Source organism: Diplotaxodon limnothrissa, linkage group LG1, assembly GCF_057381915.1.
Source record: "Diplotaxodon limnothrissa isolate DT_005_m linkage group LG1, D_limnothrissa_male_GT1.1, whole genome shotgun sequence".
Classification (NCBI taxonomy): Eukaryota; Metazoa; Chordata; class Actinopteri; order Cichliformes; family Cichlidae; genus Diplotaxodon; species Diplotaxodon limnothrissa.
Genome location: NC_140596.1, coordinates 13,003,170 through 13,030,931, shown reverse-complemented (window position 1 = coordinate 13,030,931; position 27,762 = coordinate 13,003,170). Strand labels below are relative to the sequence as shown.

Below are 27,762 nucleotides of genomic sequence, written 5' to 3'. Positions count from 1 at the left end.
TTAGGAGTTGTTAACTAAGAGCATTCAAACCTATGAATATGTTGTGACTATGTATCAAAACTTCGATATACAGTGAGTAAATAGCTGACACTGTGGAAGCTTAGTTGCAAAATGTCTATCTGGCACTTTCAGTCAAAAATATGAGGGTATACATTGGTTGTGAATGACAAAAATGGCAAACAAATTTCTATCACATTAAATGTAACCAATGGCTCTGCAACTGCAACTTTTTTCTTTTTTTTCCTCTTCAAATAACTGATACATACACACAACATACAGATTTCACTGTCCACCAGTGAGAGTCTGAGCCGGTAAGCGTAGTTATCCCAAAAGAAGAGCTTCACACCGTGTCAACTGTTTCAGTGTCTCGGTTATAAGCAACAGAGTTGAAACGTCTCCTTTGAAGCACTCCTCCTCCTCCCTGGCCTCCCATCATAGTCCGCCAAGTCTGGCGCTTCTGGAAGGAGGCCAAAACTAAATGAAAACCCCTTTTCCCAGAGTCTCCCAAAGTCTCAACAACAATTCTGTAATTTCCTTCTGCCTTCAGAAACAAAAAAAGGAAAAAAGTTTTCTGGTCCATCGCCACTCAAGGTGTAGTGTAGCTGCTTGTATCCTTTCCAAAATTGTAATACTCCTCCATGTCCTCCATGTTTGCTGTAGTGAGTTTAGTGAGGTTTTGGGAGCCACCATTGTCCATACTGTCCGGTGCTGTAAAGGTGAAGTTCTGTCCTTCATATTCCCCCTGGCTGTCCATTTCTGGAAGAACTTCTGGAAAATACAAAAAGGCATTGACTGACATTGGCCTGGCAACATGGCATGACGCTCATCCAGCCAACTCCCATCTATTAGAAAAGTGAGGTTTTTAGCACTTCTGAGCTAATCCTGGACAATGTAATGATCTCAACCTTGCAAACGTATTGCATCAGTGAATTAATCTTATGTCTTAGACTCAAAACAAGCAGAAATTAGTCAAATAATACATGTCTACAGCAAAAAGAAGAAAAACAAAATGGGCATAGTGTGAGTTTGAGCACGGGATTGGTATGGTGACACCAGTAATGCAGGAATGTTCCCGGCTGTTATGGTGAACAGAGAGTTGGGCCAAAAGTTAACTATTTAGGCTGAACCGATCGGTCCATGTTCTAACCCTCTCCTATGGTCATGATCTGGCTGATGACCAAATAAAGTTGCAAATACATGCGGCTAAAACGAGCTTCCCTAACCTTAGAGGCAGACTGTGGAGGAAGTATTAAATAAGCCACTGGAGGTTGCTTGGTCTCACCCAACTGGGAAGAGATCCCAGGGTAGACCCAGAACTCAGTGGAGAAATGATATACCTCATTTGGCTCGGGAACGACTCAGGACCCGCCAAGAGGAACTGGAAAGTGTTGCTAGGGAGGACATTTAAAATGCCTGCTTAACCTGCTGCCACCATGAGCTGACTTTGTATAAATGGAAGATTAATAGGTGGTTGGGCAGATGGATAGAAAAAGCTCACTTTCAGCTCCATATTTCTACTTCTTCTTTGCATTCATAGTTTAAAATAATCCTCATTTATCTTATACTGGGCTTTGGTGTCCCCCGCATTTGAAACAAGCCGTTTCAGATCTTCTTGCTTTTAGGCAACTTTCCTCTGACTTGTGGCCTGATGCAAACAGAACGTCTGAACAGGAGGTGCCACAGCTGTGTGCCTGAGATGACCATTTTAGGGATATCTGCTCTCACTGACACAGATTCAAGAGTAGGAAAAAAGACTGTTTGGAACAGCACTGGGAGCTGTGCGTAGCCTGAGCTTTGGCTCATATGGGATTACTTGTACATGCACTGATGTCATTAACTGAACCTTCTGCAAACATCTACTTTTGAAACAGTATAAAACACCTGGCTAATGTGCTTATCTGTAAATTATTATCCAATATTAGCGCAAAAATAACTGTAAAAAAGGTGCAACATTTTTGTTGTTCTATGACATATGAAAGTTTGGCCATTTTTAATATAAGGATCCATCCCTTTCACAGTAAATGCATATGATAGAAAGTAAGGTTGATATTAATGTTAAAAAAAAGTGAGCCTAACCTTGTCCTTCTGGTGAGACATCCATGCCGTGTTTGACCTTCATGTGCCTGCTGAGGTTTCCTTTCAGGTTGAACTTACTGGTGCAGTAAGGACACTTGAAGGGCTTACTGCCAGCATGGAGATGCATGTGACCCAGAAGGTTATACATTCGGTTGAAAGACTTGCCACAAACCTGGAAAAAAGTATACAAAAAAAATAATTTAGGTGCACTGATATAAACAGAGAAAAAACTTATACCAGATGTGATAAAAGCATCCTGCCTGGCGATAGTGGCCTCTCGTGTCTGGGATTTTCTTCTCATTTAATTTTAGAAAACGTACTGATATCAGGTTATAAGACGCTTATGAGATGCTTTCTAGGAGCACTTTCTTCTCCCTCATAATCCTATTATGTTAAATTAAATCGATAGAAACTAAAAATGCATCATCACAACTAATTTCACGCCAGTTAATTAAACAGCCCTGTACACTCTGCTATCAGTCTGGAGTTAAAATACGCACCTTGCATTTGAATGGCTTCACAGGCAGGTGGACGATCATGTGGGTCTTGAGGGTCTGTTTCTGGATGAAGCTCTTGAAGCAAACGTGACACTGGAAGGGTCTGACGCTGTTGTGGATGAGCATATGCCTCTTCAGGTTGGCAGACAGGGTGAACTCTCGGGAACACACGTCACACTTGTGGCCTTTCATCCCCTGCAGAGTGCAAAGAGAAGACAAAGGTCCATCAGTCAAATACAGCAATAGCTGTTCTGTTTGCTTCCAAGAGTGTGAGACGTTGGCAGATATACTGATTAATTTGAACGTGTGGGGTCTAAAAGCTCACTGCTTTTCCAAGTCATAACACACCCAAACCTGAGCACGCAGACACATATTTTCAGATTCAGTGTGAGTTTCACATTCCAGGCTATCTTTAAATCTGCATTGTGACTAAATTTCTTTACATTTTTTACCAAAGGAAAGAAAAATTACTGAGCAGTCAGCATATTTTTTTTAACACTTTTAATATCAGGTTAATGTGGCTGAGAGAGAACCTATTATGCTCCTATGCTATTCCAGCTTAATAATGTTATTCTTGGACTATAATAAAATAGCTTTGTATGTGTCGTAATACAAAACTATTTAAATTTATCTCACGCTGGACTTTGGTGCTGACAGCCAGCGTCTGAAACAAGCCGCTTCTTCCGATTTGCTGGCCCTTGTAAACAGAAGGGTCACAGAGCAGGTGGGCGGGGCTTTGGTGCTCACAGACAGAGCTGTGTGCTTAAGATGACCTAAGTAAAGACATCGGCTCTCACTGATACAGATCCAAGAGTATCTGTCTGAAACAACAACTAAATTATACAACTTTACCTACAAAAACAACAGCAAGAGTATAACATGCATGTAAAACAGGGTGGCCAAAGAGTCACCATCCTGCATACAATGTCAGGGCAATATTTTAATCCTGCCTGCAAGTTATTGCTCATTCCTCCAACCGTATCAAAATCTATGGCAGCCATTTTAGGTGTACCAAAGGAGATCACTAGAATACAGGAAAAAGGCCCTTTGAATCATCTTTATTCAGCTGCTGTAACGTTCTCAAACACATGCAGTGGGTCACAGGAGCAGACAACTGTCATCTAAGGCCTTGAGGCCTGTCTCAATGAATGTGCTGCTGCCTCCTGCACTCCACTCTGCAGTCAGTGTCAGTAGACAAAAACCTGCGACTGAATGAGCGGATTCAAGGCTATTGCGAGGAACAAATATGTATTACGGGACACTAGTGGGTCGAGAGACAGTGTTTGTATAAGCAGACAAATCTGGCAGACTGTCCGTCCGCCCACTGTCTGCACGGCAAATGGGTTGAGCTGACGTTGTCCACCAGGGGGAGCAGTGAACAGACAACCAGCTCAAACAAGCCACAAAAGAGAATATTCTCTCTCCACTGAGAACATTCACTGCTCTCATCACTTTCAATTTGATGATGAACGTGGCTTTGGATTTTTGTTGCCCCAGTAGAAAGCACATTTGAGCCCGTCCCTAGCAACACAGCATTTTCATTTGTCACCGTGTGGGATTTCTATCTGTCAGCTATCTTCTATTCCTTCACCCACTAGGCATGACTAAAAGTTGGGGCGGGAAAAAAAAGTCTCATTCAAAAGGAACTGATTTTAGAATAACCAAGAATGATCACAAATACAAGCACAAGGTAATCCGACGCACCTTCATCTCTCTCTTCCCCACCTGTGTGAAAGTGTGGGAAACAGCAAGGGTTGAAAAAGCGTGACAAGGAGATTGAAGGTCTTTCTAAAAATGCAACATTTGCCATATAATTCTACTATGCTTCTAATTTCCTTTGATTTTTCACCATTTTGATTAAGTGCTGTGTTTCTAACTGCTGATGAAGCCTTTGCAAAGATTTACCAGCATTTACACAGGGAAAATGGCATCAACGAAAACATATTTCACATGAGAATTGATACTATTTGCTTAACAACTCAAGACTTGGTTTTGTTGCCATTAAAAAAAATTATTCAAGGCTAGAAACTCAATTTTCTTCTTGTTTCTATGACCCACCTGGAGTTTATTCTATTCACTGGGCAATTAACCACTTAAAGTGACTCAATATAAAAAAGAAAAATACATTTCCTCATCGTGACTTGTTGGCACTACATTATTAAAGATTTCAAATGAATGGGAAAAAAAAGCCACACAGAAAAGTCTAGCATCACCATGTTGATGGAATAGTTTCTTTTTTCCCATCCATCCATCTTTTTTCTTGCACTTATCCAATTCGTGGTTGCAGGTGGGGGCTCGAGCCTCTACCAGCTGTTATTTTTTATAAGCATACTAAATCCAGGTGCTAAATTCCTTATATTAGACTGATACGTTGATTCTATTTTGACCTTAAAATCATGTGTTTTTGTAACAAGATGAATCTGACAAAGACAACAAAGGATGCCAGATAGGTGGATGCTCGTATCTGTTAACTACACCCAAGGCTTAAGGTGAATTATATATGAACTGCAGATGCAAATTATCTTTTTTATGTTAGTTTGTTTTGACTCTCTATTAAAAAAAAGAGAATCAAAGCATTCAATATTTTTGTACAAGCCAAAGGAAAAACAACCTCTCTGCCGAATACTGATCTACAGGTAAAATTTACAGCATGTGTGCAACTTGAGCAGTCAGATACCTTATGGGTGAGCGAGTGCTGACGTAGGTGGTGGAGTTGCACAAACTCCAGGCCGCACTGGGAGCAGGTGTAAGGCCTCGGGCTCTGGTGCTTCAGGAGGTGGTTCTGGAGCTGGCTACGGTAGGCGAAAGACTTATTACACTCGGTGCACTGGAAGGTGTGGGGACCCTGGTGGCTGGTCTGGTGGCGTTTGAGGTGAGCATAGGTGGGGAACTCCATGCCACATTGCGAGCACACATGGCAGCGGCCTCGTTCGTGCTTCACCTCGTGCGCTCGCAGTTCGCTGGGATAGGCGAAGCCACGGCGGCAGAAGCGGCAGCTGTAGGGCTTTACGTCGGTGTGTTGCAGCATGTGTCGCTTCAGGTGACTGGTCTGGGTGAAGCCCTTCTTGCAGACTGTGCACTTGTGAGGCCGCGTACCTTGGTGGGTTAGCAGATGGGTTTGGAGGTGACTGGGCTGCTTGAAAAGCTTTCCGCAATGTGGACAGGCATGCGGTTTGATGCCGTTGTGGCCCAGGATGTGTGTGACCAGGTTATATTTAGAGGTGTAGGATTTATCACACATGCGACACTTCCAGCGTTTCAAACCGTCTCCCACGTCTACGCAGTAGGATTCATCAATCTGGATGTTGATATCTAGCCGGTCTACTCTACGGCCACCGTGTCTACGTGGAGGCTGGGGGTGTGGAGGCTGGGGATGCTGCCCTGCCGCACTCCCGTCTGTCCACATCATACTCTGGCTGCTGTCTTCATACTCTCCCCCCATTCCCATCTCTGTAGAATCGTAGCTTCCCACTTCACTGGTCTGGAAGTAGCTGCTGATAGCTTCCTCCTGCTGTGTGGGTTTCATCATTGTGTTCCCCTGGTGTTCTACCTCTTCTTCATCCTCTCTACCACCTCGACCGTGGCCCCCCATCGGGCGCTGGGCCTGCAGTCCTCTGTGGCCCTGCTCCGGTCCCCTGTGGGCCACCTGGGGGGGAGGAGGGTGGACATGTGTGTTGGCTTGCTGCTGGTTTGTAGCTTCCCGCTCACATTCTGCACAGTTCTTGTTGGTGCCTCTCAGGGTGGCCGGATCTACTTGAACCAGACCACCTCTGGGAGCCATATTGTTCAGCATGTGGACACAGGAGGACATTCCAGAGTTCATCCCTTCCCCTTTCACGTGGGAAGAGGACATGTCACCTGCTTGAAGGCCATGACGATCGGGGACCACCATTTTCCCATCTGGATGCTGAGGCGGCCCCTGCTGCCACCGCCGCTGGCTGCAGCTTGGTTGCATCTGACCGTCTTCTCCCAAGTTTTCTCCAAGATAATCTCCGTTGGCGCCGATAAGTTGGTCTGCGTACTCGTAGTCAACTCCGTCTACTGGGGGTGCAGGGGACTCTTTTGGTTCACCAGTGTAGAAGCCGTTTGGTGCAATGGTAGCTCCGAATACTTCATTCTGGGAGATGAGACCTAGCACGGCGGCCTGGGCCAAGGACAGCACAACTACTGGATCTGTCTGTGTGCCTATGTCCACCAGCCTGGCCATTACCTTGGGCTCACATCTACCCAGGCGCCGGCTCGCCTCCTCCTGGAACAGGAAAGAGACAAACTGTTTGTAAAGAGATCAGCATTTTAATGTTTTTTATTGCCAAGTGTTGTAGAGGGGTAGGGCTGTGCGATATGACCAAAATCTCATATCCCGATATAAGACCTCTATCGTCCGATAACGATATAAATCACAAGAATTTAACATTTCCTGTAAATTCTGTGAATCTCGGGCAGCTCGACTTGCGGGAAGTGTTTCCAGCTGGGCGTCGTGGACCTGGAGTCGAGTGTTTTAACCGATGCATGAAACGATACATTTTTAGACATAAGTTGTAAAGGCCGCCCTTTTCTTTGTGAGTATTTATTACACAGCTTGCTGCGGGGAAAAGCCTGCTCTAACGTTTGAGTCTAAGGTTTATTTTTTAGCACCTGGCGGCTCTTTCTTAATTCTCATCCGTAAAAATCTGCATCTTTCACGTGATTCAGTTTATTTTGAAAAGTCTCAACAGGATCTTGAGCTTTATTGTGAAAGGTTTATGTGGAACATAAACAAGTGGACACGCAATGCTGTTATCATCGTTGTTGCTAAACACAACGCATAAAAACAGGCGCTTGTCCGTCCGTAGTGTGGTTATATTAAATATAAGAGAAAGAGAGAACTTTAAGAAATGAATACAGCCACTACAGTGACCATCAGAACCATGAACAAATATTGCTGTAAACAGTTTATTTTGCGACACCACGAAACAAACGATAGCGTAAAATGAGACGATAGACGTTTTTATATCGTCATCCGATATATATCGTTATATCGAACAGCCCTATAGAGGGGAACAAAAATCAAGCTCAGTGTAAATTTTTATAAAGGCAGGAAGTTATGTTTTCAATGTGAACTACTGTGCACCATCCTCCACTCCATTAAAAATGAGCTACTGAAGAAAAAAAGGTGGTGAGACTCATCTGATCAGATTATTTGAGCTAGTTGCTGACAGAGAGGAGAAAAAGTAAGAACAATTTAGATTTTCAGGAGCTGTTTATTACATCACTAGAAAGGATGCGCAAAAGCAGACATTTCCTCCCACTGAGGCAAATCTATCCCCAAATCACTCTTCCTAGTACAAGTAGTCAACCTGAATGAACAGTGTCCAAAAACAAACCTTCAGATCTGGAGAGACAGGAACTATGAAAGACAGCATCCTAATCCAACGTGCTAACCGTGTGTGTGTGTGTGTGTGTGTGTGTGTGTGTGTGTGTGTGTGTGTGGTGGTGGATTAGATGGCCTACTGATCTCCACACAAACACACATTCAAGTGCAAGAAAGAAAAAAGAAAAGAAAAGAATGAAAACTGAGCAAGATTAAGAAATGAAAAAAGAATAGAAAAGCACAAGATAAGACAAAAACACTGGAGAGCAGAGTGAGAACAGAAGCAGAGACAGAGATGGAGGGAGGGAGGGAGAGAAGCAGGAAAAAGAGTGAGCGAGTGAGAGCTTAGAGCATGCAAGAGTCTAGTGAAAGGGAGGAGGGAGAGGAAAAAAAGAAAAAAAAAGGAGAAAATGTAAGGTAAAGGGAGAGTGAAGGAGAGATAAGGAGAAGGAGGGGGTGGGCAGGAGGGAAGGAGGAAGGCTGAGAGAGAGACACACACATAAGAGAGGGAGGGGGAGGAGGAGAGGGCTGAGTGAAAGAGTGAGAGGGTGAGTGTGAGGCAGCAGGCAAAAGAGAGCAAGAGGAAGAAAGAAAAAGAAAGACATGTAGAGACAGTCTACAGGGAGGGAGGGAGAGGCAGTGAGCAACCAGGAGACAGAAGGAGAAAGGAAAATGCCAAAATGAAAGCCAGACACTCAATGAAAGATAAAAACAAAAAGTGAAGAAGACAAAAAGATGACACCGAAGAAGAGTTTGGGAGAAAGATTTTTTTTAAAAGCTCAAACAGAGATTGCGATAAGTTAATGCAAGTGGCAGCTCTTCATTTAGAATAAAAAAGACTCCACAGAAAGGAACTTTACAAACAAAAGAAAACCAGATACAATCAAAGCATCTCTGATGGCAGTTTTCTATCTGTATCATTTCAGCTTTGCCGGGATCAAACCCACGTTGCCCACCACCTCAGCAAACTACCACTTAACATGCTACAAGCGAGAGCCAGTGAACTCACCACGCTCCTCCTGCTGTGAGGTTTCAGGTGCTTCAAGGATCTCATTCTTCAGTGCGAGTGTTGAGTGAGAATAGACTATGTTTGCCTCCTATTTATACGTGAGGGATGTGAGGAGGCGGAGCTAACGCTACCCTCCGCCTCCTTCTCTTTAGTCTTCAGCACAGTTTCGGTAGCGAGTCTGGTCGCACCAGCGCAAACACAGAGCAGACACTAAACAAACCAAATATTCTTGCAGCCAAATGAGCACGTGTGGCCAGTAGGTTTAAAAACACACGCATACACAGGCGCAGCACTGATGCACAAGGTTCCTTGACAGTCCAGTAATCAATAGGTTAAGTCACATCAAAGTCAAAAGACGCACACACCAACAACAAAAACAAGATCAGCATCATATCCGTCTGAAATTATGGCTCCACCAAAGCAACTCGCCCTCCTTTCTTCTTTCTTTGTGTGTCATTCTTCATCTTTGTTTCTGCACATCCCTGTCTGTCTCTTTTCCTGTATCTGCAGCTGAGTTCTTCTCTGTGTTTCATCCATGCATCCCTGCGCCTTCCCCTCTGTATCTTTTCACTCTCTCATTGATCAAGTGAGGTTTACGAGTATGGGAAAGTGTTGGAAGATTGTTTCGTGCACAGTCTCGGATGCGAGCGTGTTACATGAGAGAGGAGAAAGAAGAGAGACGGTGAGAGAAAGAAAGAGATGGAAGGTGACTGACAAGGAGATGAGCAAATGGATGGGGGGGCAGGAGGAGAGACTGAAAGGAAAGAATACTCAAGGAAAAGAGAGGGGAGGGGGGAGACAGAAAGAGAGAGAGAAAAAGAAAGGAGACGGGGGGATGGGAGCAGAATGCGGTAAAAGAAAAAGAAGCAATGAAAAGTAAAAGAATAGCACGGAGATATTATTCTGCTTGAAATTATGCATCAAACAGTCCCATGGATCACACGCACATGCATACACACACACACACACAAAATGAGCTGCTGATTGACGCCTGAGGAAACGTCAAAGTTCAAGTGTGAAGAACTTTCATCTCTTTTCACGTCATCTGACGACCACGGCACCTTCAGTGAAATGGGATGCGTGGAGAGATCAGATAGATGTTGAGCGGCGAGACGGTGGCCTCACGGTCCACAATGGTCATGCATATCCTGCCAATGATGAAAGCGAGACAACGCGAAAGCTGCAAATTATGGAGCGAAATGAGAAAAAGGGCGACAGACATATAAAAACCTACATTCAGCATAGTGTCTTGTATGCACTTTGCAGGAAATACTTTGTACTGGTGTATTAGTCCACAAAGACTGAGGACTCAAAAAACTATTAGTGTTATTATCAACCAATCTGTTATTTTACTGATTCACGTAAATAGTGGGCCTAAGGTACCAACCTCGCTGTTTTTGTCAATAAAACTCTGATCACAGACACAAACGGGTCTGTCAATCACTTAATCATTTTTCCAAGAATTTATTTAAATTTTAAAATATGCAAAAATCTCATGAGTGAGTCAGTGGATGCTGCCAAAAATAAATCAACAGATGACTGTAATTGTAGACACTGGAAGACATTATTAATGAGTGTTTGAGCCAAAGCAGTGTTTGCTCTAAAACATACTGTGGGTACACAACATTCATTTCCATAAAAAGTGACAATCTTTCCTTCAATCAGATCAATCGCACATCACCCCCCTGTCGCAGAACACGTCTACAGAGACTGAGTTCACTCCAAGTACAGCTACTGTGTTTTTTATGAAAACCTAAAGTGTTACCCCTTTTCATGCCTGTAGTTTAGCTTTGATAGAAATTCTGATGCCTGACCAATACTAGATTTTTTGGTTCAGATAATTATTGAACTATCCACAAACGCTATTTACAGCACAGATCCATCCTGCCCTGCATCAACAGTTCAGGCCAGGTGACGTGAAGGTGTGGGGGATATTTTTTGATACACTTTGGGCCCTTTATTACCAACGATTATCATTTAAACAGTATTAAAGAGTACTGTTACCATGCCCATCCCTTTGTGACCACCACACATCTTCTGATGGCTGTTTCCAGCAGGATAACATGACGTGTCACAAAGCTCAAATCATCTCAAAATATCTCAATCTTGTTTCTTGAATATGAGAATAAGTTCACTGTACTTAAACGGTCTCCACAGTTACCAGATCTCAATCCAACAGAGCACCTTTGGTATGTGGTGGAATGGGAGATTGCTGTCACGTATGTGCAGCAGACAAATCTGCAGCAATTAACGCCATGATGTCAGTTTGGACCAAAACCTCTGAGGAATGTTTACAGCACCATGTTGAATTATAGCAGTTCTGACGGTAAAACCTGGTACTATCAAGCTGTACCTAATGAAGTGTCTGGCTAGTGTATATACTGTATAATAGGCCAATATCAGCTGATAATATCAGGGGACCAAAATATCAGTCAGGCTCTAATGAAGACACAAATATGCAAAGTTGAGAAAAAAACCCAAAACATATTAGGTTTGATTAATTTATTAACTGATTAGGCAATCAAGACAATATTAATCAGAAACAAGACTACAACAATGTTCCTGATAAAAATCAGCATATTTTGGTTCTCTGCAAAATGTCACCTTGGACTCTAAAGGAACTGGGAACAAATCTTCCCACAATTTTCTGTAAATGAACAAATTTAACACTTCTGTGATTACTCAAGAACATAAAAGGTCCACAAGAAATAGTTACAGACGATCCATCATTTCCCATATTTTTGTTTCCCTTATCCCTTGTTTAAGTAAACTGCAAAAGGTATATTGTGTGGATATGCTTCAAGTATGTCTTTTTTATATGCTGCCATAATAAGCTGATTTCATATTATTCATTCCCTGCCTTAAGTTCAATTTATGTTTTAGAATAATCTTCAATGAGCAGGTATTATGGTGCCTCTACTTTGAGCCTCACTGATTTTCATGCTTTTATTTACCAAATAAAACTTTCCAAAAATAGTTAACTTTCCCTTTGGTCACGCTACAGCACACTTCCTGTCAGTCACGCAACGCAAGTCAAGCAGAGAGGATCATGGCATATAGTCTAGTCTTTATGTAACATTTTGCATACTTTTTCCACAGTAAGAATTAATGCAAGATTGTGTTGCTCATTTAAACTTAAAAAAAACCATCAGTTACTTTAAAATTACTTGACTTTGGCTTTACATATGCAAAGAAAAGTATTAGCGATACATATTTGTCTATGAAGAACAAACTAAATGGATGATTTCTGAATGCAGTTTTACAAAATGCAGAGGGGTGTGACTTCTGCTTCAGCTAGAACTCCTACTCTCTTGGGCCCTGTTCACAGTTCAAGCATTTAAAAGCAAGATGGTCAGAGGCAGGGAGACATGCTTAAGGAGAAATTGTGACCTGAAATAATAAGAAACCAAACCGTGAAGCCAAATAAACTTACAAATGAAAAAGGATGCAGTACATATACAACACAAAGGTATGTAGATTTGGAAATGCCAAAACACTTGGGAAAGAGTTGCAGAGTCTGCATCTTCCAACCTTATGTGCAAGCTGTATTCTCAAGAACGAATGAACACTTTTTTTCCTGTTCAGCAACAGTCGCAGTTTCCTAAAGATAAAATCAAACGGCAGCAGGAAGTGAAATCTGACCAAACGTGGCTTCTCCCATGTATCCTGCCAGGTGTCTGTCTCAAATGCATCCAGACTTGATGTGGATCTGGCTATATTCACATAAAAGACACAAGGTGGGACAGAGCCAAACATGGACTGGACAGATCTCCCTGCCTTTGACCTACAGAGCCTGTCAGAGAGCCACTGAAGAGCCATGGCTATATTTGCTAGCAGTGATCTCAACTCCACATTGCTGCTGCAAATCTGTGGATCCACAAGTTTGCATTTTAAGAATTTTAATGCATCTTACCTGCGATGATATGATACTTTGGCAAATGTACTTATAACAGTGCTGTCAAATCAGTTAATACTGGTAGCTACACTAGCTACAGCTGTGTTCTTACTAAAGCAATGTGTATTTAAACCAATACCTTTCCTACCGTAAAAACGAATTGTGATTTTCATTAATTTTTTGACAATCTCATTAATTAAAAAAAACAACAAAACAAAAACAGAGAGAGAGAACCAAAGATCCAGTAAGAAGGAAACTGATATAATAATAATAATGTGTATGTGTTAGCCCCCATAGGGAAATAGTTCCTCTGCATTTAACCCATTCACCCAGTGAAGCAGTTGTTGACCGATTTGAGCCACGAGCTGTAAAGTCATAGCAGATTTTAAAACTTAAATTAACATGCTCATCATCTGACTCCAACAACCTTAATAACTATAGGGCCATTTCCAGCCTTTCATCCATTTCCTGAGTTTTGGAAAGCATAGAGGCATCACATCTTCAGACCCACCCAAGCCATTTCAATTCCATTCTAGACATATTTGGAGCAGCTTGTTAAAATCACCACTGATCTCCTCACACTAGAAACCTGCTTTCTTAATACCCTCCTCCTCTTTGACCTCAGTGCCACTTTTTACATTCCGCATTCCAATATTGGCCAACAACTGGTCAATATTGGAATCAAGGAGACTTTCTGACATAAATGATTTTTTCAAGGCAAGACTTACAAAAACAAATAAGGCTTTTCATCAGCCTCTGTCACACATGGTATCCCTCAGGTATCTTTCTGTGCAAATAATGAATTTATCTTCTTTATCTTGAAAATATTTTCCCCCCCATCTCACAAAACAGTTTAATTTTTATGCTGACGACAAACAGCTTTGTATTTCTGCAAAACCCAACACCTCTCTTCCCCCTTCTATCCTCGCCATGACCTACAGGCCATCACCACTGGGAAAATAATCAATCAGCTCAAACTAGACATCAGTAAACGTGAAATGATCCTAAATCAAAAGTCTATTTTTTGTTGTTTCTATAGGTGGTTCTTAAGTCCACACTTTTGCAAAAAGTGTCAAAAGTCTTGGAATCATCTTGAAATACTCTTCCTCTCAGGTTCAGCCTTTTCCCTCTCCAATAATGTCTCAGGTTCAGCCTTCTTCCACCTATGTAACATTTCGAAACTACACTTGTTTCTTTCTCAACTCAGCACACAAGTTCTGGTTCACGCCCTGGTCACCTTTCATTTGGATTATTCCCTCTATGCCATTCTCTCTGGGCTCCCCAAAGAATTGCTTAATTGGTTCCAAATGGTACATAACTCTGCAGCAAGAATCATCAACTGCACCAAGTCCACCGATCACATTACACATAATCTCACCCAGCTTCATTGGCTCCCCATTCGCCAATGCATCCAATACAGATTCTTCTCCTCACTTTCAAAGTGCTTAATGATTTGACAACCCCAGTGTCTCTCAGACCTTCTTCATCCTCACACTCCTTCATATACTCAGCTCAGCTACTCTACCGACTGTTCCATGTATCAGACTTAACACCACGGGTGCCAGAAGCTGAGGTTCGCCTCGTCTTTGGAACACAGCATCGCTTCACCTCTATCAGCTGGACTCTGACAGTTTCAATCACAGAACACTTACCTGTTCAGATCAGCATATCAACTATAATCATGTTTGCTTGTTTTTTAATATGTTTTACATTCAGGATTTTAAATTTCTCCTAATATTACTTTTGTTGTTAATTTCATGCTGTAAGATGACCTTGAGTGTATTGAAAAGTGCCAAAATAAAATTATTGTTACCACTACTACGTGTACTGTCTGAGAGGTTATGTAAACAGGATTATTGTTTGAACATTTGTCTTTAATGTGCTTTCTAACAGGTTTTATTCTGATGATTTAGCCAGGTCAGAATAATACTCCTCCTCTAAACTTTGACAAACACTACATGTCGTTCATGTACAAAAAAAAGAACTGGTGCAGACTAAAATAGCTTCTACGTACTCAAATATATCCTCCTCCTATATAAACAAAAACAGATCAGTTGTCCCATAAAACCACAGCAAACCATCAATGGCTGCAGCTCCCAGCTGTGCTGAAGGAGCACATCATCTCATGAGGCCACCCTAAACCTGATAGGTGAGGAAAGCACCTGGTTAATGTACTTTATGTTCCATTGAGGACGATGACTGGCAGTTGGGGTTGTTTTGGAGTCTAGCAAGTAAGCCACTTGTTGAATGCTACCGAAGAGAAGCAACCACTACAGTGTTTGGGGTAAAAATGGTAGATTCGGGCCAGGTCATTACAGGAACTACGCGAAGAGGAGTACGGTAAATGGCACCACAGATGGACGAGTGAAATAAGAAGATAATGTGCAAAATGTGTGTGACTGGGAAGGAGAGTATTGTGTTCAAGGTGTAGGTTTTATTCTAGAAATATAATTGTTCCCCTGCCTAATGGGTTCGTTTTTCTGTGATAGAAAAAAAATGGTTTTTTTTATAAAGTTTGTATCATAAATGTCATGGAAGTGTGGTAAACAACAAAAGAGAAAGAACATGGAGGAAAAAGAGAGAGGGAGAGAGGGAAATGGCAGAGGACAAAATGGGGGCGTAATAGAGGAAGCAGAGGGAGAGAGAAAGAACAGATGATTGCATGGAATGAAAGAGGGATTGAAGGGGGAGGGAGGGGAGGAGATAAAGAGAACAGGGATGGGAGGGGGAGTGAGTGAGTGAGTGAAATGGTGGAGTGAGAGAGGGGAGAGAGAGAAAATGAGAGGCACCAGTGGGGGAGGGGAGGATGTAGAGGGAGAGGAAGAGAGGCAAGAGAAAGAGAGGGAGAGACAGAAGAGCGAGACAGAGAAAAGATGGGGGGGGGGGGGGGGGGGAGCGAGAGAGAGATGGGGCAGGGAGCAACGTGAGAGCGAGAAAGAGTGAGAGAGGGAGGGGCAGTGTGCAACGTGAGAGAGGAAGAGAGAAAGAAAGAGAGGCAAAAAGGAGAGGGAGGGGTAAAGTATGATGGAAACCCAGAGCGAGAGAAGAAAAGAGAGAGCGAGAGAGAGAGACAAGGAGGGAGGGAGAATGAAAGAGAGAGAGAGGAGGAAAGAGGAACAGAAATAGGGGGAGGGGAAGAGAGCTGGAAAGAGAAAAACAGAAAAGAGGTAGAAAAAAAAAAACAGGGAGCGAGTGAGGGAGAACGAGCACAAAACCCATCTCACTCTGTTTTGTGGTTTCACAAACATGGCTGCAGCAAAAGAAGAAAAAGAATGGCATGTTGGTGTTCACAAGGCCACACAAACACACACAGTAGCACAATAGTCCGACAGCAGTTATCACCTGTGTTAATCACTGTGGGGTAAAAACAGCTGCATCCAGGTATGCCATGATGTGTTCACAGCCCTTACTAAAAAAGTCTTTACGCAGTACTGCGGAGCGGTATACGAAATGTACTCAAATCCATGATATACATTTCTCAGATACTGTTATATCAGTGAGTGGATTAAATGGAGCACTGTGAAGGGTACTGAAAGGAACCTGTATGAATTGCACATAATTCTAATCATATGATACAAAACAAAATACAACACAACAACAATTACATCTCAAGTGACTGGCTAGACATGTAGCATGAGGGTGTGCTAACAGCTGAGAGGGGCTCTGCTGCTGCTTTCAATAACATTAAAGAACAGATGAAGAAAAGAGCAGAGATCAACCAAAATAACTTATGACCAAGACAAGATGTTTTTTATGGTTAAAAAAAAAAAAAAGACACGTGACCTCATTTACCTGTGATCAAAGCTCACCCATATCGACGGGTAACCAGGTGAGGAACAGACAACATAGGCTAATAACTACAATTTTCCTGATAACAGAATAATCTGTGTCCAAAAATTGAGTTTGTTACAAAGCTACACTTCACAGCTCTCCTGTAGACACACTAACAAGCGTTTAGTCAACACACGAGGAAACAGAAAGTGGCTTTATGGATGGATGGGAGTGTCATATCCAACCCTAAGCCCCGTGACAGACTGGCGACCTGTCTGTGGTGTAGCCTACCTTGTACCCCATGACAGCATGTAGCGTCATAAGGACTGGATCTATAGCCAAATTTTTGTCACCATGAGTGGACTGCTTATTGCTTTGATTGTATGCATAGGTGTAGTGATGCCCAAATGCACTGAAACGACTGTCACAGTTATGAGAATGCAAAGTTTGGGGAGGAGAGTATTTAAATAAATAATACATGATTTTCAAATATTTGTGGCAGGCAATTTACTGCTAAATGCACCATATTTAATAAGAAGCATGCCTTATTTTGTGCCTGATGTAGCTGTGAAAGTTGCTGCCAGGAGTGTTAATTTATTTGGAATGGGGGTGGGGGTATCAGAACGAGAGCATAATTGACATGGATGGATTGCTCAATGCTGTGAGAAGTGCTACAGCTGGCTCTGTTCTATAGCTTCCCCCCACCTAAAATGTAAAGCCACACATTTTACTGGTTTTCAGTAATGCAGTTTTGGGTTTTTTGGATGAAGGAAAAGCAGAGCTGAACTAAACTTAAGACGGGGGCCATGACAGAAGATTCATACAAGCAGCCAACTTACGTTTATTCAACAGGTGGAAAACTCAAAATCATTTTCATATTTGAAGGAAAATGGTACACAAGTGAATCTAAAACTGATGTTCAGTCCAACAGATGGCAGAATTCAAAAGTCACATGCTATTTTTACCAACAATTAAGGGAGAGGGAAAGATTCAAAGTTAAGGAGGGAGGGGGCAACTAACCCACAGAAAGAATGGATAAGAGACAAGGAAGGTAGTAGCGATGTGTGACAATATTTAGTAGATAATGGTCAGACACACAAGCTGTGCAGAGTGAGGTCTTCCTTAGCCGTTCCCATATTCTGTCTAGCAATTATAGCTATATAATGCATGCAAACCACTGAGGTTCATGGTCTTAGAAACTGCCAACTCAAACAAGCGTGTTTTTTTTAAGGTTTCATTTCTTTTTTATGACATTAAAATGTTACATTTTCTGTATTGTCCTAAAAGAAAAATAATAGTGTAAACCTACCAAAAAAAAAAAAAGTTCACTTTTGCCAAAATAACATTAATAATAGTGTGATATACCATGAAACTGCCTGACTTAAGAAATAATGCAAAGAAATTTTTTTTTTTTTTAAATGCTGCAAATGTTTGTTTTGTTGAATAAAAAAAATTAAAAATAAAATCACCAAAAGTGTAGATCACATTAAAACCAAGGCTGTGCATCACGTCTAACCTGAGAGAATTATGAACCTCTACCTTTTGCATTACATTCTTCAGCACAAGTGTTTATCCAGGAATAATAATTGCTATGTGCTAACATTATAAACTGAAGTGATATTAAGGCAGTAAGGTACACGGAGTATGAATATCTGTTTGACCATCTTTTTGTTGTTTGTGTGTTTTTGTCTGCACAGGGAAGTGTAGAAAAATAAAGTAGAACTTTTAGAACAAGAGGAATCTGAATTATCTGTTTGGATTTAATAATAGTCTGACATAACCATTAAAAAAAAATTAAATAAATAAATAAATCGTAGCACGTAAACACTATAAAATCAACATGGCAGACACGATTAGACAGCGACCGAGGCAGCTGGTCTGGTGTGGAAAATCACGTAAATAATTAAAAAAAAAAAAAAAAAAAAAAAACTTCAAGGAGAAGTACTGAGTTATTTAAAATTTTAGTTATATAAAAGTGTCACTGGTATCAGTATTAGTTCAAAAATAAAAAGGTTCCAAAATCTTGATTTTTCACAATAGTAACATGGGTCTCATTCTCAACATCAAATAGGAACACTTAAAAAGGGACACTTGCCAAAACATCTAAAAGCACCAGATAAACATTATTCATTTGATATGCAAACAGAACACAGACCAGAATCTTTTCCCAAACGTAACCACTTAGCTTTGGTGTTTAAACCTAACCAACCAGTGAGAGCCAATGTAAAGAAACAAAGAGCAAAATGAAAAAACTCCTAAGCTCCAGCACCATCACTTGAACTTGAACTGTTGCTTTCCAATATCACCATGGGCATCAAACTAGAGGACACATTGTGTGCATCTTTTAGACGCCCATGGCATCTCACAGAACTGCAGTTCTTGGCACCCTGCAAAGACAACACACTATGTTGCTGGTCCTTGCTCACTGATCTTATACAAGTAAATCCGTTGCAATGTACTTCATACAGAAGCCACACTTTTTTTTTTTGTTTGTTTTAATGAAAGGAGTTTTATTATTATTATTATTATTATTATTATTATCATATCTAAAAATCCTACGCTGACATAATGAAGAAATCATACTATTGCTGGTTAGCAGAGGTGGTTTAAGCTGTATGTTTACGTCATTTGAGGTCATCAATTTCTCACTTCGTGCTGGTGTTCATCTCCCAGCATCAATTTCAAATGAGTCGTGAGATGCAATGTGTCATCTTTTGTGACATATTTAAGAAGCCTGCAGCTCCTAAAAGGACATTTTAGACATGTTTGAAACACAGTGACAGCAGCATCGAACATTTGACCTCACAGGTTAACGTTAGTATTAACCCACACAAACAAATATCGGCATCAACCTCAACCTCACGTTTAATCAGCAGTCTGACAGGCGCACACATGCAGCACATTAAACGACAGCACCGCACAGAACCTGACAAATCCATTTTAAAACGGCAGGATAGAAGTAGTGAGCGCTGACGTCCTGCACCATTTGCGAGAGGTCAAACTGTACCGACCCCAAGCAAAGATCCTTTAACCCAAAAGTTCCCTGGAATAAAGAAAAACGTGATATAGGGAGAAAAACGTGGCCGTGTTTGCTTGTCTGTTTATATATTACATATGGACAGAAAAACCGGTACATAAACCCGCATGCAAAGATCAGCATTATTGTTACATTTTATACTTCTCCTTTGTCCTACAAATTTAATTAACAACAGTGAAATAATTCAGCACTTCCAGCTTAAGTGTGAGGGAAAACACAATCAGTTCAGCTGCTAGATAAATGCTGCTGCAGGCCTACCATTTTGTTCCAGTGTTTTGTAGCTGTAACACTTTCAAACTACATCCCTCCTTTCTCCTCCCCTCCCTCTAAATCACGCGTTCTTCATGTTTCTATGGATACACCCCTCTCTCTGCCATTCCCCCCCTTTTTCATCACTTCCTTGTCATCTTTGTCCAACATCTCTGCTACAGATTTCCTTTAACACACAGCAGCATGGCGATCAGGATCCAGCCGTCCCACTCAGACATGAGTGAAAGTACAAAATGGAATATAAAGAAAGTAAAAATCTATGGATAACCTCAAGTCAATTCTCTTCTCTTGTTCCTCACCAGGTGAATTTCTGCTACCGATACAACAGCGCCCCCACAAAAGAGACTGAGATTGAGCGATTTGCTCAAGGACACTTCAGAAGGTCTTGCCAAAACGGAGACTTAAACAGCACATTTTGGAACTGTAATCCGATTTTTTTTAATAATTTATCATCATCGTCATTATTATTATTATTATTATTATTACATTCATCTGTTAGAGTCATTGTCTGTCCCAGTCACTGTCTTGAGATACCTGGCAACCGAGGGGACAGAAATATGTTTGTAAGTGTGAAGATATACAGCGTTGTGCAAATGTTTAGTCACAAAAAAATCATGCTATGAATAAATTGCATTTATTACCCATACAATGTCCAACAAACTGAAAACCCCCAAATCAACCACTCTTTGCCAGCAGCAGTTTTTCTACTACAGTTGGTGCATTTGAGTGGAAGTTATTAAGGTGCCTGGGAAGCAGATTGTTGCCTCAGTTCTCTGGTCGCACCGTCTTCACTCTTCATGCAATCCCAGACTGACACTGTGATGTTGCATCTGCTGCAGAGCTACTTGTTCTTCTTGTTCCTGAAGATGGATCTTTTTCGCTGTGGGGGTACGTCTGGCTTACTGCCATGCTGCAGAATTAATTTTGGGCCCTGATAATCGCTTCCCTGACGACAGCACATGACTGATCAAAACCCAAACATCTGAGATTTGCACAACACTGCACATATCACCACATACATCCGGACATACATGAAACTAATCCATCAGACATGAAGCTTTCAAACTGTTCATTACCCCGGGGAGCGGCAGATGAGTTTAGTCTTTAGCAGGGATGCACCAACACTTTCCTCGTGTACTTTCAGGCTTCACCCTAACATTTTTTTTTAATATTGTGAAATATTTATTTCAGTCAACAACAACAGATTATCATTTTACATAAAAGTACTCAATCAAACAGTAACCAAAAAAGGAATAGGCTGAAGCCTTGTGGCTTATAATTATCCTATCCTTTACTCCCATAGGAAAAATCAAATCAAAATTACTTCAAAAAATGAACAGGTATTTGAAGGAAGAGCGATGTCGGGAGTGTAGAAATATTTTAGGGGAAGCAGTGATGGGAAAAGTGAAGCACAGTCCAAATTTTCTGCCAATTTGTCATGAGGAGTGAAACATTATATCTTTAATGGAAGAGCTTTGGTTAAACATTTTTTGAATTAATATGTCACAGAGTTCAGGACGTTTACCAATACCAGCAGCAAGAAAGCACAAAAAACACCGAGTGAGACACCTAGAGTCTGTAAAAATAAAATCAGAATAATTTAAAGGCCATTTTTCATCTTTCCTCTTGTCTCAAACTTTATGCTTTGCTGAATCCAAACAATTTTCAGACTGCTAACATTCATCCTACCCGATACAAGGCTCTTGATGGCCCCGCCACTGTCACTCGTGGATAATACAGGAATCTCATAAATGAGCTCCAACAGTTTTGCCACTCGGCACTAAATACTTCTGGAAAAGATGCTATATCCTCTAGCACTTTTTAAGGATTTAGTCCAAAAAGTCAGCTCTGCTGCCGTTTTAGCATCAGATGTGAAAATGTGATTCCTGCTGTGGCCTTGCTTCAGAGACTTTTGCCTGAAGAAACAGATGAGGACATCAAAACAAGGAAAAGAAACTTAGCTGCAGCCGTCTAGAGACTCTTCACTCACACAAACACACTCTATTCAACCCCAGGCATGTGTCTGTGTGTGTGCATGTGTACAGTAGTTGCATGTGAGAACATAAGTAACAGATGCAGGCAAATCAGACATTAACCTGCCAGGTCCCCATTACATTCCACTGTGATATCCAGTTGTGTCCATATGAAACAGCAGGTTTTTCTCTGGTGCACTCTCACCTAAACCAAACAGCATTTCCAATATTGAGAACACATTTGACTCCAACTGTTTTGTGACCAGGCAATATCATGGCTTATGTCTGCAGTTCTATGTTGAACTGTTGCATTATCAAGTACTCACCTCTTTACACAGTATCAATAATGACAGGAAATTGGTGAATTATTAATTATCTTTATAAACCACAGCATCTTGCACACTTTTTGTGTGAGTCACGCACTCATTTGTAATTCCTTTTAAGAAAATTGATTAATTACCATAAACACCATAAACAAGTAGGTAGAGAAAAAAAAAAATATGGTAACATTTATGCTCGATTTGCACTTGTGAATAATTTGTCTTCTCCACAAAAACTAAACCCAGCAGGCCTAACATTCTTCATAATCCACAAGACATTTAACTTGTCTTCTCGGATCCACTTCTCCAGCTACATTTCCTCAGTTTGAACCACTTATCTGCACTAATGGCTGAGCAACACAAAGTGTCAATCACACCCACACTGTAAAATGGCTGTATTGTCTCCAGCTCCCTTGAGGCCAACACCATCATCCAGAGGTGCAGCGAAGCTAAACATACATCACCAAAGGTAAAAGTACAGCATCACTGACCAGAGTGCTGTGCTAGTGTGTCATGACTACAGTTCTATCACTAAAGACGTACAGACGGAGTGAACAAAGAGAGAAAAGCGCATGAGGGAGCAGGAAACATAGACGGCGTTCACAATGCATGCACACTCACACACAGCTAAAATTACATTGAAAGGGCATGAACTAGGCCACCACTCTGCATTGCTGAAGAGCGGTGGTTAGCAAACCGAATAGAAGCTTGCAGAGACCCGAATGGTAAACACTAACACTGAATATAGTTGCAGATTGTGCGCAGCATCAGCCTGGATGATTATGGGTCTGCTCATGTCTGGCTAATAATCAGGATGCAATCAGAATGAAAGCGGAGAGAAAAAAAAAAAAAGAGGAGGAAAGACTTACTAGTGCAAAACGAATTCAACCATAAAATAATTAACGGATTGTATAATAGCATGTTATCCTAGTACAGCAAAATAACTTCAGCACTGCTAATCTTTTTCATGCAGGGAATTTGGCATGATTGGGGGTATACTGGCAGGCCCAAACAGACTCACCAGACAACTCTTAGCAACTTCACAGCAAAGGCTGGCAAGAACAGCATTTAGCCAGACCAGCAGCGAGACCAAAACTGACAGGCATGACTCGCACCTAATAAGCATTACATACTGGAGCTTTCTATTAAAAACTCCTTCAGAGGGCACTCCATAAAACAGGCATTATCTTGATAAAAATATTCTGCATTAAAATTGCCCGTATCTTTTGTTGTTTTTCCAAGTTTTAACACATTTATCAGCTTAAGACAGTTACTGTTCCTCTAATAAGACCAAGAGCCTCAACCGGGCTACTGGCTCTGCACATCGGCACAGTGATGTTAAACAGGCATACTAGTAGAAAACACTCAACTTCTCCATTTATTTTTAGCACAGTAGCATTTTGCAGGAATCTGTTTATAAACTAAGGCAGTGAAGGGCATTAAAAATTTGACCTGAGTATAGTCGTATATGAGAAGTTAGTGGATTACCACAGTAACATCCATCCTGAGGGAAACAGAAATATTTGTACCATATTATCTTAGCAATGCATCCAGTATTTCTCAAGATGAATCTAGGGAACAACCAACAGGAAAAGTTTTTTGATTACCATATGCAGTAGGATTAAACTTTAAGAGATTCTGGATTAGGGCTGTTTGATATAACGATATATATCGGATGACGATATAAAAACGTCTATCGTTTCATTTTACGCTATGGTTTGTTTCGTGGTGTCGCAAAATAAACTGTTTAGGGCAATATTTTTTCACCGTTTTGATGGTCACTGTAGTGGTTATATTAATTTCTTAAAGTTATCTCTTTCTCTTATATTTAATATAACCACACTACTGAAGGACAAGCGCCTGTTTTTATGCGTTGTGGTTAGCAACAACGAGGGTAACAGCATCGCGTGTCCGCTTGTTTATGTTCCACATAAACCTTTCACAATAAAGCTCAAGATCCTGTTGAGACTTTTCAAAATAAACTGAAAGAGCAGATTATTTACGGATGAGAATTAAAAAAAAGAGCCGCCAGGTGCTAAAAAATAAACCTTAGACTCAAACGTCATAACAGGTGTTTTCCCCGCAGCACGCCGTGTAATAAATACTCACAAAGAAAACGGCGGCCGTTACAACTTATGTCTAAAAATGTATAGTTTCATGCATTGGTTAAAACACTCGACTCCAGGTACATGACGCGCAGCTGGAAACACTTCCCGCAAGTCGAGCTGCCCGAGATTCACAGAATTTACAGAAAATGTTACGTTTTTGTGATTTATGTCGTTATCGGGATGATAGAATTCTTATATCGGGATATGAGATTTTGGTCATATCGCACAGCCCTATTCTGGATGTGTTAAAATAAATAAATAAATAAATAAATCACGGCATTCCATGCAATTATTCAAGAGAAATTTCAGGCTGAATTAACAAACTGATGCTGCGATCCCTCGAGCCATGCCACTTGCACGAGGAAAAAATTATTCTGGCACAGACGAGTCGAGGGTTAAATCCAGACCCCTTTCTCTGTCTGTTGTGTAGCAAAGTTTCTGGTGAAAATAACAGTTGACAGCACTGGTTTTTGGTCCGTTCACAATCATGAGAAAAACAGACAGATTAGGTACCACAACCGTCTTGCATTAAAGTGTAATATTTAAACACAAGCGTGCCAAAACTTCAACCAGTCTGGTAATGCAAAGTTATGAATTGTGTTATGAGTTATGCCCTAAAAGATGAATTGTCAGCTTGCTTTGGTAATGCAGTTACCCTAAATCTGGTTTTATTTTTAACAATTACAAAATAAAAAGCTTTCTTCCAGAAGATCTGGGCATTGTAGTGGTGAAACAGGCCTAAACACTGCACTCATGCAGGACATACAAACAAGCAGGCAATGCACATTGGAGGTCGTTCAGCTGTTACCAACAGGCCCCACACATTAGGCCTTTGTGCTTTGAGAAACATTTTTTTTTTAACCCTGCCTGCAGCACAGCGAAGCGCTGCAATGTGCTGACACCATCATCAGCTATTCTAAACCTTTTACCACAGCTGTATTCCCAAAGCGTGATAAAGAGCGGAAGGAGAAAATAGAAAAAGCCTATTTTTCATTTATCTTAATTTGCCAGAGAAGCATCTAATTTTCTGATAAGATGACTGGATTTGTCTTTTTTCTGGATTATGGGGAATAAGACTGCTGTTTGGCCCGGCCGGACTAGATTCAACCATCACCCTGCTGATGATGATCCATAAACGAACGGCTTATGATCCCCTGAGTAACATACAGATTGTGAAAACCAGCAGCGGCAGTGCAGTGCAGTGCAGTAACACATTATCGATCCAAACTTGGGGAAATTCATCACTGCGTAACCCAATGGAATGGGATCACACCAGTAACAATGCTCGTCAATGTGTTCTAATTACTGCATTATGATATGAGCACTCAGTACTAATTAGTTTGACCACACCTCTAAAATTTTGACTCCATCGTGCATACTGACATCATTTTGACAAAATCTGACCACTTACATCCAGATGGACAAAGAAACACCTGGCCAAACACACACACACACACACACACACACACACACACACACACACACACACACAGAAAACAATACGAGCTACAATTTTGTGACTGGTGAAATCAGTACACTAAAACTTGACCTAAGTTCTACGGGTAAAAGTTGATTGCTTGCTTGTGATTTTTGTTGATGTTGACATTTTGGGGGTATGCATATTATAAGTTTAAGATATGGGATTAAAATAGGAAAAACAAACAAAACAATTGTGTGCTGCCAGCTCAGAGATAATAGATAATAACTTTGCAAGAAAAATTATTTGGCTGAAAAGCCTTACTGCACAAAAAGATGGGAGTTGTTATGATCAAACTGGGGAAGTCAAAGAGCCTCAAAACTGCATTCAGGGAGGCAGAGCACTGAAATCGATGTGGCCATGACTGGCCATCCACTATAGTGGCTTGACAGTTCAGGAAAAAGTACAACAGGAGCCAACAGATAAACTCTTTGAAAGACAACAATGGAAGTGGACTCCTCGACCTGAAAACATTGAACCTACATCACCTAACGCTCGTGCAGAAACAACAGAAAGACAAAACTGACTGAAGATGCTCAGCCGAAATGGCTACAGTAACAGTACAGAAGCCTGAGGTGAACGGCGGCGGTTGACGCCCTGTTCTCCCGTGGGCACTGGGATGATTGAGTCATTTAAGTCAAAGCATGATTTCAGGACACTCATTCATCACTTTGAAAGAGGCTAATGGCAAGTTCTGCAGCATGAATTAGGATCTGCACAGCAGTGATACCTTAGTGAACGCTGCTGAGTCATTTAAATATTTCCCTCTAAATGACCATCAATTAGATTACCCTTAGACCGCAATGGGAGGATATGTTTTTAATTACTGCCAGCCACTGAAGTGCAGTGACTCAGAGAACATCTATAGGCCCTGAGCTGCCAACTGGTATGCACAGTATGCAGCTGCCTTGCTGCATGCAGTGCACCGTCCTCATTACATGATTAGACACTGCATGGCAGGTATGCAAGGGGTCAGCAGTACGATTACTGGCTTTGCATTTCATTACATTTAATGGCACAGAGTGCCACAAATGGGACAGCCCTACAGTACCTTCACATCCCTTGACAAGCCAGTGTTAGATGCACTGACCTCATTAGTGCAGTGGAGGATACCTGTGTGGCCTATCATTGATCTCTGACAGCCCTTGGAGGAGTCAGCCAACTGGTGGTAGCTTGTCTTTCCCATAGCAGCAGCAAGCCGCTTTGGCTACAGGTTACTGCAGTGCATCTTCCCGGTGCTTTGCGGTGTCGAAATATCCCCCTTTGCGCAGGGTTGTGACCAAAATGTGGCCTCGACTATGCGTTACATACACCAGAGCTGAAAGTGGCCAGCCTTATCTTAACGCTGGCACTGCCGACACTTCAGCCTACTGAAAATAAACCATCATCCCCAGGTCCAAAAAAGAACTTCCACCGCATCTTTAAAAAGAAAGACCCGACAACTTAACGGCAAAAACTTTGTTGAAGACAGGCCTGCAAGACGTCTTTGGCACGAACGGGGTGGGTTATGTTGCATGTGCATGGTCTAGATTAGTGATGGCTAATGTGGCCTGGTGTCGCCCCTACTCCTTTATGCGCCTCTTTCCCCATTCTCTCCATCCCCCTCTCTCGACGCCATCTGTTTGTGGCATGAGAGAATGTGGAAGTAAAAAAAAGAAAAGACGACATTTTGGCTGTAGTTGTTGACCTACATCGCGCGGTTGTTTTCGGCACGGCGTGAAAAGCCGCACCGAAAGACAGTCGCCTAAAGCGCACAGACGGTGAAATCGCCGCACATAACGCGCATACATTTTCGAGCCTGGTCGGGAGGAATTTAATAAGTTACGGTTGAAATACTCCTCCTCCGCCTCGCCGGGCCGGACAAGTCAACGCGCCAGCGCCACATATACATTTCTGTTCCAATTGTAATCTCCAAAGGAAGATAAAAGCGCAACTCACCTGATTCCAAAATCGGTTTATGGTGGCGACGTGGCTGTGGT

General features: G+C 41.6%; 1 protein-coding gene across 1 annotated transcript; it reads right to left on the bottom strand.

Annotated features, from left to right (window-relative positions):
* Positions 1 to 36: 36 nt before the first annotated feature.
* On the bottom strand, positions 37 to 27,762 carry znf710b (zinc finger protein 710b). Its single transcript, XM_085352927.1, has 5 exons — positions 27,722 to 27,762; positions 5,251 to 6,822; positions 2,577 to 2,768; positions 2,077 to 2,248; positions 37 to 768 (listed from the first exon to the last, which is right to left on the bottom strand). Exons 2-5 carry the CDS (start codon positions 6,778 to 6,780, stop codon positions 587 to 589), a joined length of 2,076 nt encoding a protein of 691 aa, XP_085209053.1. The 5' UTR covers positions 6,781 to 6,822; positions 27,722 to 27,762; the 3' UTR covers positions 37 to 586.